Here is a 14,742-nt window from a genome sequence, read left to right on the forward strand (position 1 = left end):
TATAACTCAGCCTGCAGCCTTGTGCCTTTATATGGGCACAGAACCCCTCAGTGACTGCTAATATCCTTATCATTTACAGTAGGGGGTACATTATCCCTTATAATACATGAGTGATACTCAGAGTTCCCTGTATAACTCAGCCTGCAGCCTTGTGCCTTTATATGGGGGGCACAGAACCCCTCAGTGACTGCTAATATCCTTATCATTTACAGTAGGGGGTACATTATCCCTTATAATACATGAGTGATACTCAGAGTTCCCTGTATAACTCAGCCTGCAGCCTTGTGCCTTTATATGGGCACAGAACCCCTCAGTGACTGCTAATATCCTTATCATTTACAGTAGGGGGTAAGGCCAGAGAGAACTATAACTACATGTGGGGGCGACTGCACGGCTCTTTCTAACAAGATAAAATGGCCTTTATTCCGTAGCCTCTGTGGGAATATAAATAGCCACACTGTAAATGGCCCATGGAAGCCACACACCTAGGAAGTGACCACAGCTCTCCTCCCACTTCTAGATGTGCCCTATACATAAGCATTGTTGAGTTAGAGTAGAGGTGATTGGCTGGGGGGGGTGGGGGGTAAGGTCTTGGGAATAAGCTAACCCATTGTTTTTCTTTTTATTTCATTCCATTTAGGTGTAAAACTTAGTTGGGAGAACAGTTTCTCCGTCCTGTGGATGATAATTCTCTAATGCCAGGATGCCCAGCCAACATTTTAGCTTCAGATCGGTGCGTGGTGCCAACTCATACATTTAATCTGTTTTAATCAGACGGGACTCGAGGTGCCACCAGGCCCAGCCGGTAAAGCGACGCTTCATGCCAACGTTATAAATGGGGAAGATTGAAAACAGAGGTAGGAAGGGGGGGAAACACTAGGCCGAGAGCTCATGTGTCTCCCCTAATGGAAATATCAGGATTCCAACTGTTTGGCGGCATTGACACATTGTGTGCTGCTGGGAAACCATTGTTATTGGGTAAATTTAATGAAGGTAATATTGCTGGATAACTTGTATAATGAGCAGCAATGATGCTGTAGATACCTGCCCTGTAAGCAAGATTTCTTCTACTGAGTCCCAATTATTTTTAATACATTTCCCCACTCTTCCAACATCTCCTCAGTTGGCCCATATACATTCAAATGGTCCATTCATTTCACTGGGATGTGTCATTTCACCACCAGGCTTGTCCGGAATGTGAGCTTTATATAATCAGGCAGGGGAACTGCCGCCATGGAGGGTCTTTGACTGATATCTTTTTCTACTAATATAGTTGACACAGATACTGATCCCTTAGGATTTCAGTGCATTAAATATCCCCCTGCCCTCTTTTACATTGGTACATCCAAGCTACCTGGGAATGGGATATATATTACCCCTGCAATTTTATTTTTTTTAATTCTTAATCCTAATTTTTTTTTTAATAAAACTGTTAATTAGCACTGAAATTATGTGTGTGTTTTCTATGGATTTAGTTAATTAAAAAAAAAAAAATTAAAAAAAAGCTGATTACAGAGATATATTAAAATGAAATAAATATTTTACAGATCCAAAAAAAATTTAAACTATTTAATATTAAAACTCTGTAAAGAATTTGAGGGTATAGGAGATAAAAACAGTGTTTATGTTTTGACTGGAGCCTCTACAGAAATATTAAAAAAAAATGAAAAATATTACTGAGATTTAAAAAAAAATAAAAATAAATAAATAATAAAAAATATTACTGAGATTAAAAAAACATTAAACAATAAATAAATAAAAAATATTACTGAGATACAAAACATTAAACAATAAATAAAAAATATTACTAAAATAAAAAAACATTAAACAATAAAAAAAAATATTACTGAGATAAAAAAAATTAAACAATAAATAAAAAGTATTACTGAGATAAAAAAAACATTAAACAATAAATAAAAAATATTACTGAGATAAAAAAAATTAAAAAAATAATAAATAAAAAATATTACTGAGATTAAAAAAAAATACATTAAAAAATAAATAAATAAAAAATATTACTGAGATTAAAAAAAACATTAAATAAAAAATATTACTGAGATTAAAAAAACCATTAAAAAATAAATAATAAAAAAATATTACTGAGATAAAAAAAAACATTAAAAAATAAATATTAAAAAATATTACTGAGATAAAAAAAAACATTAAAAAATAGATAATAAAAAATATTACTGAGATTAAAAAAAAAATAAAAAAATAATAAAAAATATTACTGATAGTTTAAAAAGTAAAAAAAAAAATTGCCAAATTGGCACTGGAAATAATTTTAACCAGTGTTTTAGTTACTTTACAAATGAGTAGTGATGAGCAAATCTATAACCAGTTTCGCTTCACTGAAAAATTCACAAAATGGCAAAACATCTTCCAAACACATTTGACACGCGAGTTTTTTGTTGTCTGCGTCTTTTTTTTGCCATGCCTGTGCCCATTTTGCTGCGACCATGACCAATTCGCTGCTAGTGAACCCAATTTGACACAACCGCAACTTTTTTTTTTTGCGCATTTGTGAAATGGTAAAAAATCTGTGAAAAACATTTGAGGCGTGTTTTTTTGTTTGTCGCCTGCATCTTTTTTAACTGCGACACGCCCAGTTTGACACAGGCGCGCCCATTTTGTCAAGATCACAACCAATTCGCCGTGACGGCGCCCATATTGATGCAACCACAGGCAATTTCATGCTGCCGCGCCCAATTTGACGTGATTGCAACTTTTTTTTGATGCGTGACAAATTTTTCTGCGAATCCATACCTGCCGAAAAAATTCGCTCATCACTACAAATAAGTTACAAAATGAATTGCTTTTTAATATTAACTGTAAAACTGTCAAAAACTCTTGCATAGATAAAGCAATTTTTCAATTTTGATTGGTCGAACCTCTACAGAATCATAAAAATGAAATGATAAAATCTATACCGACCAATGGAAAGATCGGTTTCACACAACCGGATTTCAACCCTTCCCTTTCAGACCACGTTTCTTGTTATTAGAGTCACAGAACACTGTTCACTTCCATGGAACAGAGCACAAAAATACATTTAAAAAATCTTTATTATATTTTAAAAAAACATTCACATCAAGTAACCAGGTACGAACAGTAAACTTGCTTTATTGAAAACAAAAAAAAAATATTTATTTTATTACACAGGTTTAAAATATAATTATTATTTTTTTTTTTTTAAAAACCCCTTTGAGGGAACCTCAATTAAAAATTTAGCACATGGTGAATGGATTTTGTGTTTCTTTCTGAAAGAACTGTACAATTTGCGGCTCGCCAGCTTGAGAATAGATTTCTTTTTCTCCGTAAATGAATTGATCAATTTGATCCCCGACATAATTCAAGTAAAAAAAAATAAAAAAATATCAGGAAAATGAACAAAAGTAAAAGAAAATCAAATTACGCCAGAAGAAGTACTGCGAATACAAGAACAAAGTTTATTTCAGTAAAGATCCTGTATGTGGTCTTGCGAGGGGGGTGGGAAAGACATTTAACAATATTGAACGAATGAATGAATGAATGAAGAATCACATGACCTAGACAGTATCACAGTATTCAGGTAGAACATACACCTTTTTTGACAATAACTTAAACAGAAGGCGGTATAACTAGAAACAGAGGGGGTTATTCAAGAGGTGGGTAGCGTAATAATGTCCCTATGGACTGGTCAAGATTCCCTGCCACCCATGTAAACTCCCATTCGAATCTGGTGCAACTTTTTGAAGTATAGACTGGGCTCCAGTCCCCAAAGTCAAGTGCTTTGGTTAGAACCTTTCCACCAGAGGGTTCTAGTCCATCCCACTGCTACAGTTAGGTCCTTATCCCCCCTAAACCACCGTGTATTCTAGTCCAGCCCATTGCTTGAGTTGCTGCTAATCCCTGTGGAAGCTTCGATTATCCAACAATGACCCAACTGGAAAGGGAGCTGAAAAGCATTAAACTGAAGCTGTAGGCAAGGACTATAACATTCTGAAATGGGGGGAGCAAAGAGCCTCCAAATGAACCAGTAAGCGGTGGAAAATACAACAAGGAGCCTTCAACTCAAGATATGGGTCAAAGTAGAATACTCTGACTCTGATGCAACAGTCATTAGAACTTCAAAAACAGCGAAATTCTGAATTTTTGTGAAGTTTTGGATGGAATCGGTCATAGATATTACAAAAATATGGAGCTTCTTATGGCTTGCCATCACCATTTGTATGTTGGGGCTGCAGACCTTCCCAAGTTCTCCCATCAGCTTCATGTGTTTTTCATCATAAATAAGATACTATCATAAGATTTTGGGGGTGCAGCCAGAATATACAGATGTTCTGAGAGTATTTGACAGTTCTTCTGACCACACATCGCTTGGATAAATCTCCCCCGCCAATAAAATATTATAGATGCCTTCATTTGAACCCGAGACAGGAATGTCTGGTATTCACCATTTTAGATCAACATATACAACCAAAGTCCAGCTCATCATTTGTAATCGGTTGAACTCAAAGCTGGAAAAAGAAGCCGTTATTTATTGGGCTGGGACGATTTGTGTCAAAGGCACTTGATTTCGGAGACGGCAGCTGTAAACGAAGACTAATGTCGAGTTTTATCTGCTTTTGAGAGTGCACGGAGGCAGCCAGATGTAATTTGGAAAGAATCAGATAATTGTGATAGAAGCTTCGTGTCTTCTGCCTGAAACTGGACGTGATAGCACTTGGCATTGCTCGTATATAAACACTTACTATGTGATGGACTGGCTTTCTCTGTGGGGAAATAGGTTTATAAGCTTAATTAAGTAGAAATACTGCTTCGGGAACAAAAAAAAAGATGGCTCCTTCTCCCTTTTCCCATTGAGAGTGAAGATAGGACATAATTTGATGCTTCTCACAATGTTGTATCTGCTCAGAGCCTTGTTAGCTATGCATGACAGACCCTCTCACAAGCGAAAGCTTTAAACTCATTTAGTGTAATGTTGAAGTGTTTTGTTCAAAGAGACACGCAGATTCAAAAATGACTGCAAATTAGGTCTCAGGCAACCCACAGGCTGCACGCGATACGACTCTGGATGGAAATTAGGGCACGGGGAATCTCTAGGGACTGAACTATTTAAAGACTGTGAGCAGTGGGAACCCTCATCCAATCCGTTTAGAGTGGGCAAGCTGCAGCTTTCACACTGAGCCAAGATGATTACCAAGATAACTAAGCAAGATCAGTTAAGTGCCGTTGCCTCTAAGTTGTACGGCTGGCGGTTTAAAGAGTGGAAGACATTAGGGCTTGACTGCCCATCTTGATCAGGCCATCAAGCTTTCTTGACATTAATCCTTTGAGGTGGCTTATATCTCAGCAAAATAGGTATCGGCCACTGAGCTGGAGCCTTAGAGAAGGAACCTATTAATTAGTAAGGATTTTAGGGCAGCTGAGATGTTTATGGTTGCCTTTTCATCAGTAGAGAGTAATATGGAACGTTCATCGTTAAGAGTCTACTACTGTGATATTTAATGGCACGTTGGCCATTAAGGGTCTACTATCATAATATTGAATGGTACGTTGGCCATTAAGACCCTACCATTGTGATATTTAATGGTACGTTGGCCATTAAGAGCCTACTATTGTGATATTTAATGGTATGTTGGTCTTTAAGGGTCTATCATAATATTGATTGGTACGTTGGCCATTAAGAGTCAACAATTGTTATATTTAATGGTATGTTGGCCATTTAGGGTCAACTGTTGTTATATTTCATGGTATGTTGGCTATTAAGAGTCTACTATCGTGATTTTTAATAGTACGTTGGCTATTAAGAGCCTACTATTGTGATATTTAATGGTATGTTGGCCATTAAGAGCCTACTATTGTGATATTTAATGGTATGTTGGTCTTTAAGGGTCTACTATCATAATATTGAATGGTACGTTGGCCATTAAGAGTCAACAATTGTTATTTTTAATGGTACGTTGGCCATTTAGGGTCAACTATTGTTATATTTCATGGTATGTTGGCTATTAAGAGTCTACTATCGTAATTTTTAATGGTACGTTGGCTATTAAGAGCCTACTATTGTGATATTTAATGGTAATATTTAACAATTCCCAGTGATAGAACACAATTGGCTGATTTATTTGGGAAACTGGGCAACTGCATGTATATAGAGCACCGCATATTTATCTTCGTTGATTTGATTTTTATGGTGGAAATAATGTTGCCTTGAACTCTTTGGTCAGCAGCCCCCCCAAATGATCCCACTTCTACATGCGTAGGGCTTGGATTCCCATAAATGAAACAAATTCCAACAGTTTTTGTCCCTTTTTTTTTTTTATTTGGTCAGTGAATTTCACTGTATTAACCGCTTCATACAGTACATGTGTCTGGTAAAAGTTCACGTGGCAAGAACCTATTTGGGCTGCTCTCCTACCCACTGTCAGGCGAGAGAAAAAAGGCCATCGCTTCTTCTTCGACGTGTTTCGAACAAAATAACATAAGTTAGCACCACAAAATAGAAATCAGCATTTGAGTTTTGAGTACAATCTGGCATAATTACAAACAACAGACGGAGCCATAACACAAATAGGAATATTTCTGCATGTGATGCTACCACAATACAGTTTTCAGATTTTTCCTTATTTTTTTTGTTTTTATTATTATTATCTCATATCTACACAGTTTATGAATACAAGAGCAGCATGCACTATACCTCTCTTCTAACTAAAGACGGGTGTGTGAATATGGGTAAAGCAGTGGGAGGCTGGTCCACAGATGGAGCACCATTAGTGATTTCATATAAAAACATAGCACCACAGGGAGAAATGAACGAGAGAGAAAAACTTAGCACCTTTTCCTTACATATATATATGATATCCCCTACTGTAGGCAATCTCCCACTGAGTAACAAGGCTAAGATACAGAGCTTCTAAGAAAGGAGGGTGATTGCCTGCTGAAAGACAGTACCGTGCTAGCCAATAAGAAGCCGTGCTTTCCACTCGTCAGACTAAGCAATCTCAAATCGAGGATTTTCAGTTGGAAACCAAGGACTAAGGGAACCTCTGCCTTCCTTTGGTTACGTCGATGACGTTTTGGAATTTGCCATTGACCTTGCTAGGTCACTTGAGTTAACATGTGAGGAATGACTACTGGTAGTCTCGTTTTCTTTTGGTCACAGTTCAGTTGCCCATTAACGTATCGCCATGGTAGCACGGCCACGTCCGTAGTTACAAATATTCTCCCTGATATCAGTTTCAGTTGAAACACAGGCAAAGGATTCGGTGCCAGACAGGCTCTTGTACCCAAAGGACTACATTAAATGAGTTGGAAGGCCTTGTGTGGCTCTAGCATTTCATGTTGAAACTGAGTGAAAGAATACCTGGCACCGTGTCGGCGGATGAATCGAGCATTGAAATCGAAGCCGAGTCAAGTGCAGGAAGGCAGGAAAAGGGTATAAAGGCAGTGAAATTTTTCTTTACCCCCCCCAACACCCACCCCCCCCCAAAAAAAAATAATAACAATATACAATACAAATAATTACTTACAAACATACAAAAATATAAGCACCTTTAATACAACGGGACAAGACAGCTGTTTCCTCGATTTAGGCTTGAAAAGGGCTGTCCCCATATTGTTCCAAATTGACTCCAGGCTGGGATAATGCTTGCAGGCCTACCCTAAGAAAATGTAGTGATAATGGACCAAAGGATGTGAGTCTCAGAGACCATTGTCCTTTATATGTGAATTAGAATGGTGTGATGCTGTATAGGTCATGTGATTAGGTCATGTGATTCCATGGCTGGTGTGTTGGCATTTGGTGGTCCAGGCTCAGAGCCATTGGGAAGTCTTGGTTTAACCTTTCACCGTCTTAAGTTTCAGAACGTGCGTGTGAAAAAAAAAAAAATATATATATATATAACTTTGATGAGGTTTCAAGGTTGCTCATTTGGAGACTTAGCGTTCTGATTTGTGATTGGCCTCTTTTCTCTTGGCTGATTTTTTTTTTTTAATATTTGTGACTCTGTTTTTTTAGCCCATGAAACACACTGGTCCCACCTCAAAGCCGAATTTTTGTACTGGATCTCCGAAGTCGTTGAACATAATATCCACAATGGGGGCCTGTTCCACTTTGGACGTGTCGAGTTCCAGAACTGTCTTCTGATAACCTTTCTTTGACTGGAAGGGCAAACAAACAGAGTTTTAGTTCAGGGTGGGCAAAATCGGGGCAAGATTTGAATTTCACTCCAACATGTGTATATTGGGGGCAGAACAGCCCTATGGGGTTTATTAAATGGTTAAATGATTCCCTTTTCTCTGTAATAATAAAACAGTACCTGTACTTGATCCCAACTAAGATATAATTACCCCTTATTGGGGCAGAACAGCCCTATTGGGTTTATTTAATGGTTAAATGATTCCCTTTTCTCTGTAATAATAAAACAGTACCTGTACTTGATCCCAACTAAGATATAATTACCCCTTATTGGGGGCAGAACAGCCCTATTGGGTTTATTTAATGGTTAAATGATTCCCTTTTCTCTGTAATAATAAAACAGTACCTGTACTTGATCCCAACTAAGATATAATTACCCCTTATTGGGGGCAGAACAGCCCTATTGGGTTTATTTAATGGTTAAATGATTCCCTTTTCTCTGTAATAATAAAACAGTACCTGTACTTGATCCCAACTAAGATATAATTACCCCTTATTGGGGCAGAACAGCCCTATTGGGTTTATTTAATGGTTAAATGATTCCCTTTTCTCTATCGCTTTCTCTGATGGACTCAATAAGTCCAGTCTGTCACTGACCACCCCCATATATATTCTATGTCCTATTCCTCTTGTAGTCTTCCTAATCCTCTTCCTCTCAGTAATGGGCCAAGTAGCCATCTTGTAACCTTGGGGTTTGTCATATGTTTAGGGTGATTTATTCCATAGAATCAGCCCATTGTAGAGTATGGCCAAGCAGCCATCTTGTAACCTTGGGGTCTGTCATATGTTTAGGGTGATTTATTCCATAGAATCTGCCCATTGTAAAGTATGGCCAAGCAGCCATCTTGTAACCTTGGGGTCTGTCATATGTTTAGGGTGATTTATTCCATAGAATCAGCCCATTGTAGAGTATGGCCAAGCAGCCATCTTGTAACCTTGGGGTCTGTCATATGTTTAGGGTGATTTATTCCATAGAATCAGCCCATTGTAGAGTATGGCCAAGCAGCCATCTTGTAACCTTGGGGTCTGTCATATGTTTAGGGCAATTTATTCCATAGAATCTGCCCATTGTAGAGTACGGCCAACACCACGGAGACTTTATGTTCAGAGATTCCTATTCTGTCTGTCAAAAATAATCTCTCTTTTATTCCTATGGCATTGTGCCGCCGCGACAGGTGTCTAAAGGGAATCAATACATGACTGTATAACTGCCAGTCAAATGAATGGAGGATACAGATATTTCTTTCAAACTGCAGTCATTTGCTGTAATGTTAAATCATTGACTTATATTGGGTCGGAACGGGTTACTCAGGGTCACTTACCGCACATCCATCCATAATGGCTCGAATGGAAGGATTGTTGTCGTAGGACATTTCTTCGTCGTTGGACCCCAGGAAGCGAATGGCCTTGTCGTAGCTGTTGGTGGTGGCGTCGTGCCATGCCACGGACTGGTAGCAGTTGTAGGTGATATTCTGTTTCACCGAAGCACTCAGAAGCTTCATGAAGGTCATCTGCACCACTCCAATGGGGTTGCCATTTGAATCAACGTAGGACAACTGAATGCAAAGAAAGAAGAGAACTAGAGGGTAAGCAAAGGAGGCCGTGTTGGGGCAACAATGACTTTCCAAGTCTGAGTGTTATTGTGCTACATGTATGACCTCCTCCTTAACTGTGTATGCATGGATAATAATGTTTAGCGATGAGCGAATCTGTCCCGTTTGGCTTCACCGAAAAATTTGCAAATCTTTCAAAAGATTTGCGAAACGGCAAAAATTTCACGTGTCAAAAAAAATTGTCGCCCGCTGCTATTCTTTTGTCACCCGCGGCTGTTCTTTTGTCGCGCGGCTATTCTTTTGTCGTCCGTGGCTGCTCTTTTGACGGTCGGCTATTCTTTTGTCGCGCGGCTATTCTTTTGTTGCCCGCGGCTATTCTTTTGTCGCCCGCTGCTATTCTTTTGTCGCCCGCTGCTATTCTTTTGTCACCCGCAGCTATTCTTTTGTCGCCCGCTGCTATTCTTTTGTCACCCGCTGCTATGGTTTTGTCGCCCGCGGCTATTCTTTTGTCGCCCGATGCTATTCTTTTGTCGCCCACGGCTATTCTTTTGTCGCCCACTGCTATTCTTTTGTCGCCCGCGGCTATTCTTTTGTCGCGCGGTGATATTCTTTTGTCACCCGCAGCTATTCTTTTGTCGCCCACAGCTATTCTTTTGTCGCCCGCGGCTATTCTTTTGTCGCCTGCGGCTATTCTTTTGTCACCCGCAGCTATTCTTTTGTCGCCCTCGGCTATTCTTTTGTCACCCGCGGCTATTCTTTTGTCACCCACGGCTATTCTTTTGTCGCCCGCAAAACATTTCTCCCATCACTAATAATGTTTATTATCTCCAAATGTCTGGAGCGACGAGGCAAAACTGAAGTTCAAAGCAAGTGCTGAGTAACTAATGTGCTTAACAGGTCATGTAACCAACTGAAGTATTTCACCGTAAATGATCCAAGAATAAAAGGATACAAACCGCAGTTCGGCCCACTTTGTTCTTCTTTCTCCTGGGAGTTAAATCTGACTGAACGGTAGGAAGCAGGCAGGCATGCAATAAGATACAGCTAACAGCACCAAACTCCATTGCTTTCCAGAATTTATGGTCTATTCATTGTCTATTATAATTCGTTTTTTTCCCCGTTTTTTTTGGAGCCAATTTCTTGATGGCTTTGTTCTGATCCCTGCCCAGAATGTCGTAGGGTACAATGCGGATTGCTAGCTGTTTCTTTAAGCACAAACACACATAATACCTGCAGTCACTTCAGTATCTCAAGCACAAAGCACTTGGGGGTGGAGGGGGGACTCGGGATAAAGTAGGCTTACGAAGGAAATCGCTCGATAGCAAAGAAACCAAGATGAAAATAACGGCTTGAAAGATGCTGTGAAGTTAAGGCACAGAGAGGTTTTGCTGCCAGCAAGAGGTGGGAGGCAGCTCAGAAGCTTTCCGACTTCAAAGCAGCCGCCCCGGCGCTGAACTGAGTATCTCTGATATTTCAGCCGAGGGAAGAGCACCAGTGGATTGCTCAAATCTTCTTCATGACCACTAAGAAACTTGTATTTTTTTCCTCTACTGTGTTGCTGAGGAACTAGAATAAATTTGCTGTATTCGAGTGGGTCTTGTGTAGGACTGCTGGCTTCTCGTTATTGAAAAGTGGGCAATATATTACAGACTAGTGATGAGCGAATTTCCACATTTCGGCATTGGCGAATTGTTTCACGAAACGTCTGTGAAAATTTGCAGCGGAAAAATTAGTTGCGTTGAATTTTTTTGTCGCGTGTCAAATTAGGCGAGGTCACGTAAAAAAAAAAGGGCACAGTCGCGTAAAAAAAAGGCACGGTCACATAAAAAAGGGTACGGTCGCATCAAATTGGGCGTGGTCATGTCAAAAAAGGTCGCGGTTGCGTCAAAAAAGTGCAGGCGACAAAAAAAGACACGGGCAAATTTACGCATTTCGCCACTGGCAAATTGTTTCACAAAATGTCTGTGAAAATTCTGCACGGAAAAATTCATTGCACGGAATTTTTCGGCGCGAGTCAAATTGGTCGCGTCAAAAAAGGGGCACTCGCGTAAAAAAAAGGGCACGGTCACGTCAAAAAAGGGTGCGGTCGCGGTAGAAAAGGGTGTGGTAGTGGCAGAAAAGGGTGCGGTCGCGGCAGAAAAGGGTGCGGTCGTGACAGAAAAGGTCGTGGTTGCAGCAAAAAAAGGGCACGGTCGCGTTAAATTGGGCGTGGTGGTGTCAAAAAAGGTGCGGTGGTGTCAAAAAAGTGCGGGCAACAATAAAAATAGACATGGGCGACAAAAAAAGACACGGGGCGACCAAAAAAGATGTGGGCAACAAAAAAATTGCGCGACAAATGCATTTCACAAATTTTTTCCCATTTCGCGAATTTTCTTGCCGCTTCGCTAATTTTATGGCGAAGCGAAACGGGACAACATTCGCTCATCACTATTACAGAGGTACTTTTGCCCTTGGGAACTGTATTTCTTTACCAGCGGACAAGGCACAGACTGGCCTCCTATTGGAATGGCCTCTACAGAGAGCAGGGACAATGGCATCAATGGGTCTTATAAAGAAACTACAGTAGAGTTCCCTGATATTTTCACAATGCATTGGTCATTGTTTATTCTATTTATTTTATGTCATGAAGAGCTCATAGGTACCCAAACGTTAGCTGAATATCTGATTTATGGAAGGAGTCAGAGCAGCCAATATCTACTGAAATCCCTAAAAAAGAACAGCCACCAAAGCGCCACCACCTTCTCTGAGATCAGCAAGACACAGAGGGAACCCTAAGGAAACCAAGTCTTTTGGTTGATGTGGACATCACTGCCTTGTGCCTTTATGATAAGGCCGGCACTGGTTCTGCCATTTAGCTTTAGCCCAAGTTGCCATTAATAAGACAGGTGTCCTTAGGAAAGGCCCATTCATTGTCTTGTTAGAAGTAAACCTGAATGTTGGCTGGTTTTCTTCTGAACCTCTGAAGCGTGCCTTGCTGTTTTCCGGAGATCCACCAGTCAACACTTACAACCGTTCCAGTGTATTGTAATACGAATAACCCTCTCGGAAACCGATATTAGTAAGGCATGCAGAGTGGTTTGGCCATAACCAAAGCAGATCCCAATGACGTGCTCTGCTTGAGACTGTTGGCCGGGTTAGCCACTTACCATGGAACCCCGCTTGTAATGACTATACCATGTACCAGGCAGCTCTTTGGGCCAACGAGCCAGTTTATTCTGTAAAATATGACATGGAGTTACAGAAACGGAATTCAAAGTTTGGACCTTACCAGTTTACCACGCTTGAATTCACTGAACCAGGAGCCTGGATTTTCCTTGGGCCAAGATGTAATTCTAGCCTAAATTGTGGAAGGGAAAGGATAGCAGGAAAGAGAAAGTTACATTTCCTCAGAAATCTACAAGCATTCCCAAGTTGTACCCCAAGGAAAAAGAACCAGCATGCCCAAGTTGACCCAGAATGTATGGATTATATAATGGAATCAGTTCTTGTAGGGTTTAGAACTTAAGTGCTGAGTGAGCAGCTCCCTCACTGGTGGCGGATTTATGTATTGCCCCCGGCTGAGTAAGTGCCATTAGTATTATCCTGACTAATTTATAAAGCAGAAACAATGCCCCAGAGAAACGATCAACTCGGTAAAGCCTACAAGTCACATATTTAACCAGTTTGCTTTTCTTGAAGTATCATCTGTAGGTAAGAGGTCAAAATCAATGGTGCCCAAGACATTTGCTCGGTGATTGGAGGTGGTTCTAGTCATGCAACAGTGCCACCTCTGTAATAAACCATTTGGTCATTTGATCTTCCTTCCCTGAGCACCTTGTTGGGTTACAGAGATGGACTTGAGTGGGCAATTACAATTACAAATAATTCTACCAAAGTGCTTTATTTTCTAGGTAATGTCCAAACATCTCCCCAACATCCCCAATTATGTTGTATTTACAGTATGCATGCCAATAAGTAGGGGTTTGTCCTTATTATAATGTAATAAAAAGTGATCGTTTGTATGGCCAGCCAATGAGCAGACAGCATTTACCAGCCAGCTGTTGAAAGCAAGTATCTGATTGGTTGCTTACCTAGGCAAACATGGCATCTATTATTGCATTACCCCAACTGAGGCTCTAGCTGGGTATAAATAAATCTGCTTGATAGTAAAGAAGTCAGATTAGTGGACAGATTATCCACAAAAATGGTCCGACAAATTGGCCAAGGGTCATATATGGCCTATAGCCATTAGCTTGAATGACCAGATCATATAGGGGCACTAGACTTTTCAACCTCTGGTTGTTTACACATTGGGCTAATGGATTTACCAGTATGTATAATTTAATTCCAAGCACTGGTTCAAAATAAAGCAAACACATGCCAACATTGGTTGATATTGGCCAACATTACCTGCTCATGTGTAGTTAGTTTACAGGGAGTTATGTGTTTGGGAATCTGTAGCCAACCCAATCTAAAAGATAAGGGTCAACGGAAGTCTCTAAAACTCATCCAGTACTGTTCTTTAAAGAGAACCCAAGACTGGAGAATTGATCATAGAGTGCCTACTAAGGTTCTGTCCTGTAGATGCCATACTCAATGCCTTCTGATTACCCTACTCCCCAATTTACCAAGTTGCCACAGATGCTAAGCCCAGTAGTTGATCAATAAATAGTCATCTGAAAGCTTCAAGGGGTTATGTCTAAAACAGGTACAATAGATGAACAATATGGGAAGGGATGTGGCTGACTTCTTACAGAGAGAACAAAAAAGGCAAAACACAGTTTTGGTCAGGGTGGAAAGCAACCAACATACAAATATATATGTATACGTTTCACTACTCATGTCATACGTTTCACTACTCATCCGAGCAGCTTCTTCAGTTCAACTGACTGGTATGGGAAGTCCTCGGCATATGAACTCTTCCACTAATCCAATCACAATGGCCATACCAGTCAGTTGAACTGAAGAAGCTGCTTGGATGAGTAGTGAAACGTATTCAATGATGACTTAACAAGTCCAATTGCTTTA

General features: G+C 40.0%; 1 protein-coding gene across 2 annotated transcripts in view; it reads right to left on the minus strand.

The window, feature by feature from the left end:
* Positions 1 to 3,047: 3,047 nt before the first annotated feature.
* col5a1 (collagen, type V, alpha 1) overlaps positions 3,048 to 14,742 on the minus strand; it is a 142,307-nt gene continuing 130,612 nt past the window's right edge. Inside the window, exons 64-66 of one of the 2 annotated variants that reach the window (XM_012969175.3) lie at positions 12,882 to 12,950; positions 9,505 to 9,738; positions 3,048 to 8,145 (exon numbers count right to left, since the gene is read on the minus strand). In XM_012969175.3, coding sequence (XP_012824629.1) covers positions 7,999 to 8,145; positions 9,505 to 9,738; positions 12,882 to 12,950 — 450 coding nt within the window. In that variant the 3' untranslated portion in view covers positions 3,048 to 7,998. Of the gene's footprint in view, positions 8,146 to 9,504; positions 9,739 to 12,881; positions 12,951 to 13,003; positions 13,073 to 14,742 lie in introns of both variants that reach the window. The other variant, XM_004916645.4, reaches the window with a different exon arrangement.

Source organism: Xenopus tropicalis, chromosome 8 (genome assembly GCF_000004195.4).
Source record: "Xenopus tropicalis strain Nigerian chromosome 8, UCB_Xtro_10.0, whole genome shotgun sequence".
Taxonomy (NCBI): Eukaryota; Metazoa; Chordata; class Amphibia; order Anura; family Pipidae; genus Xenopus; species Xenopus tropicalis.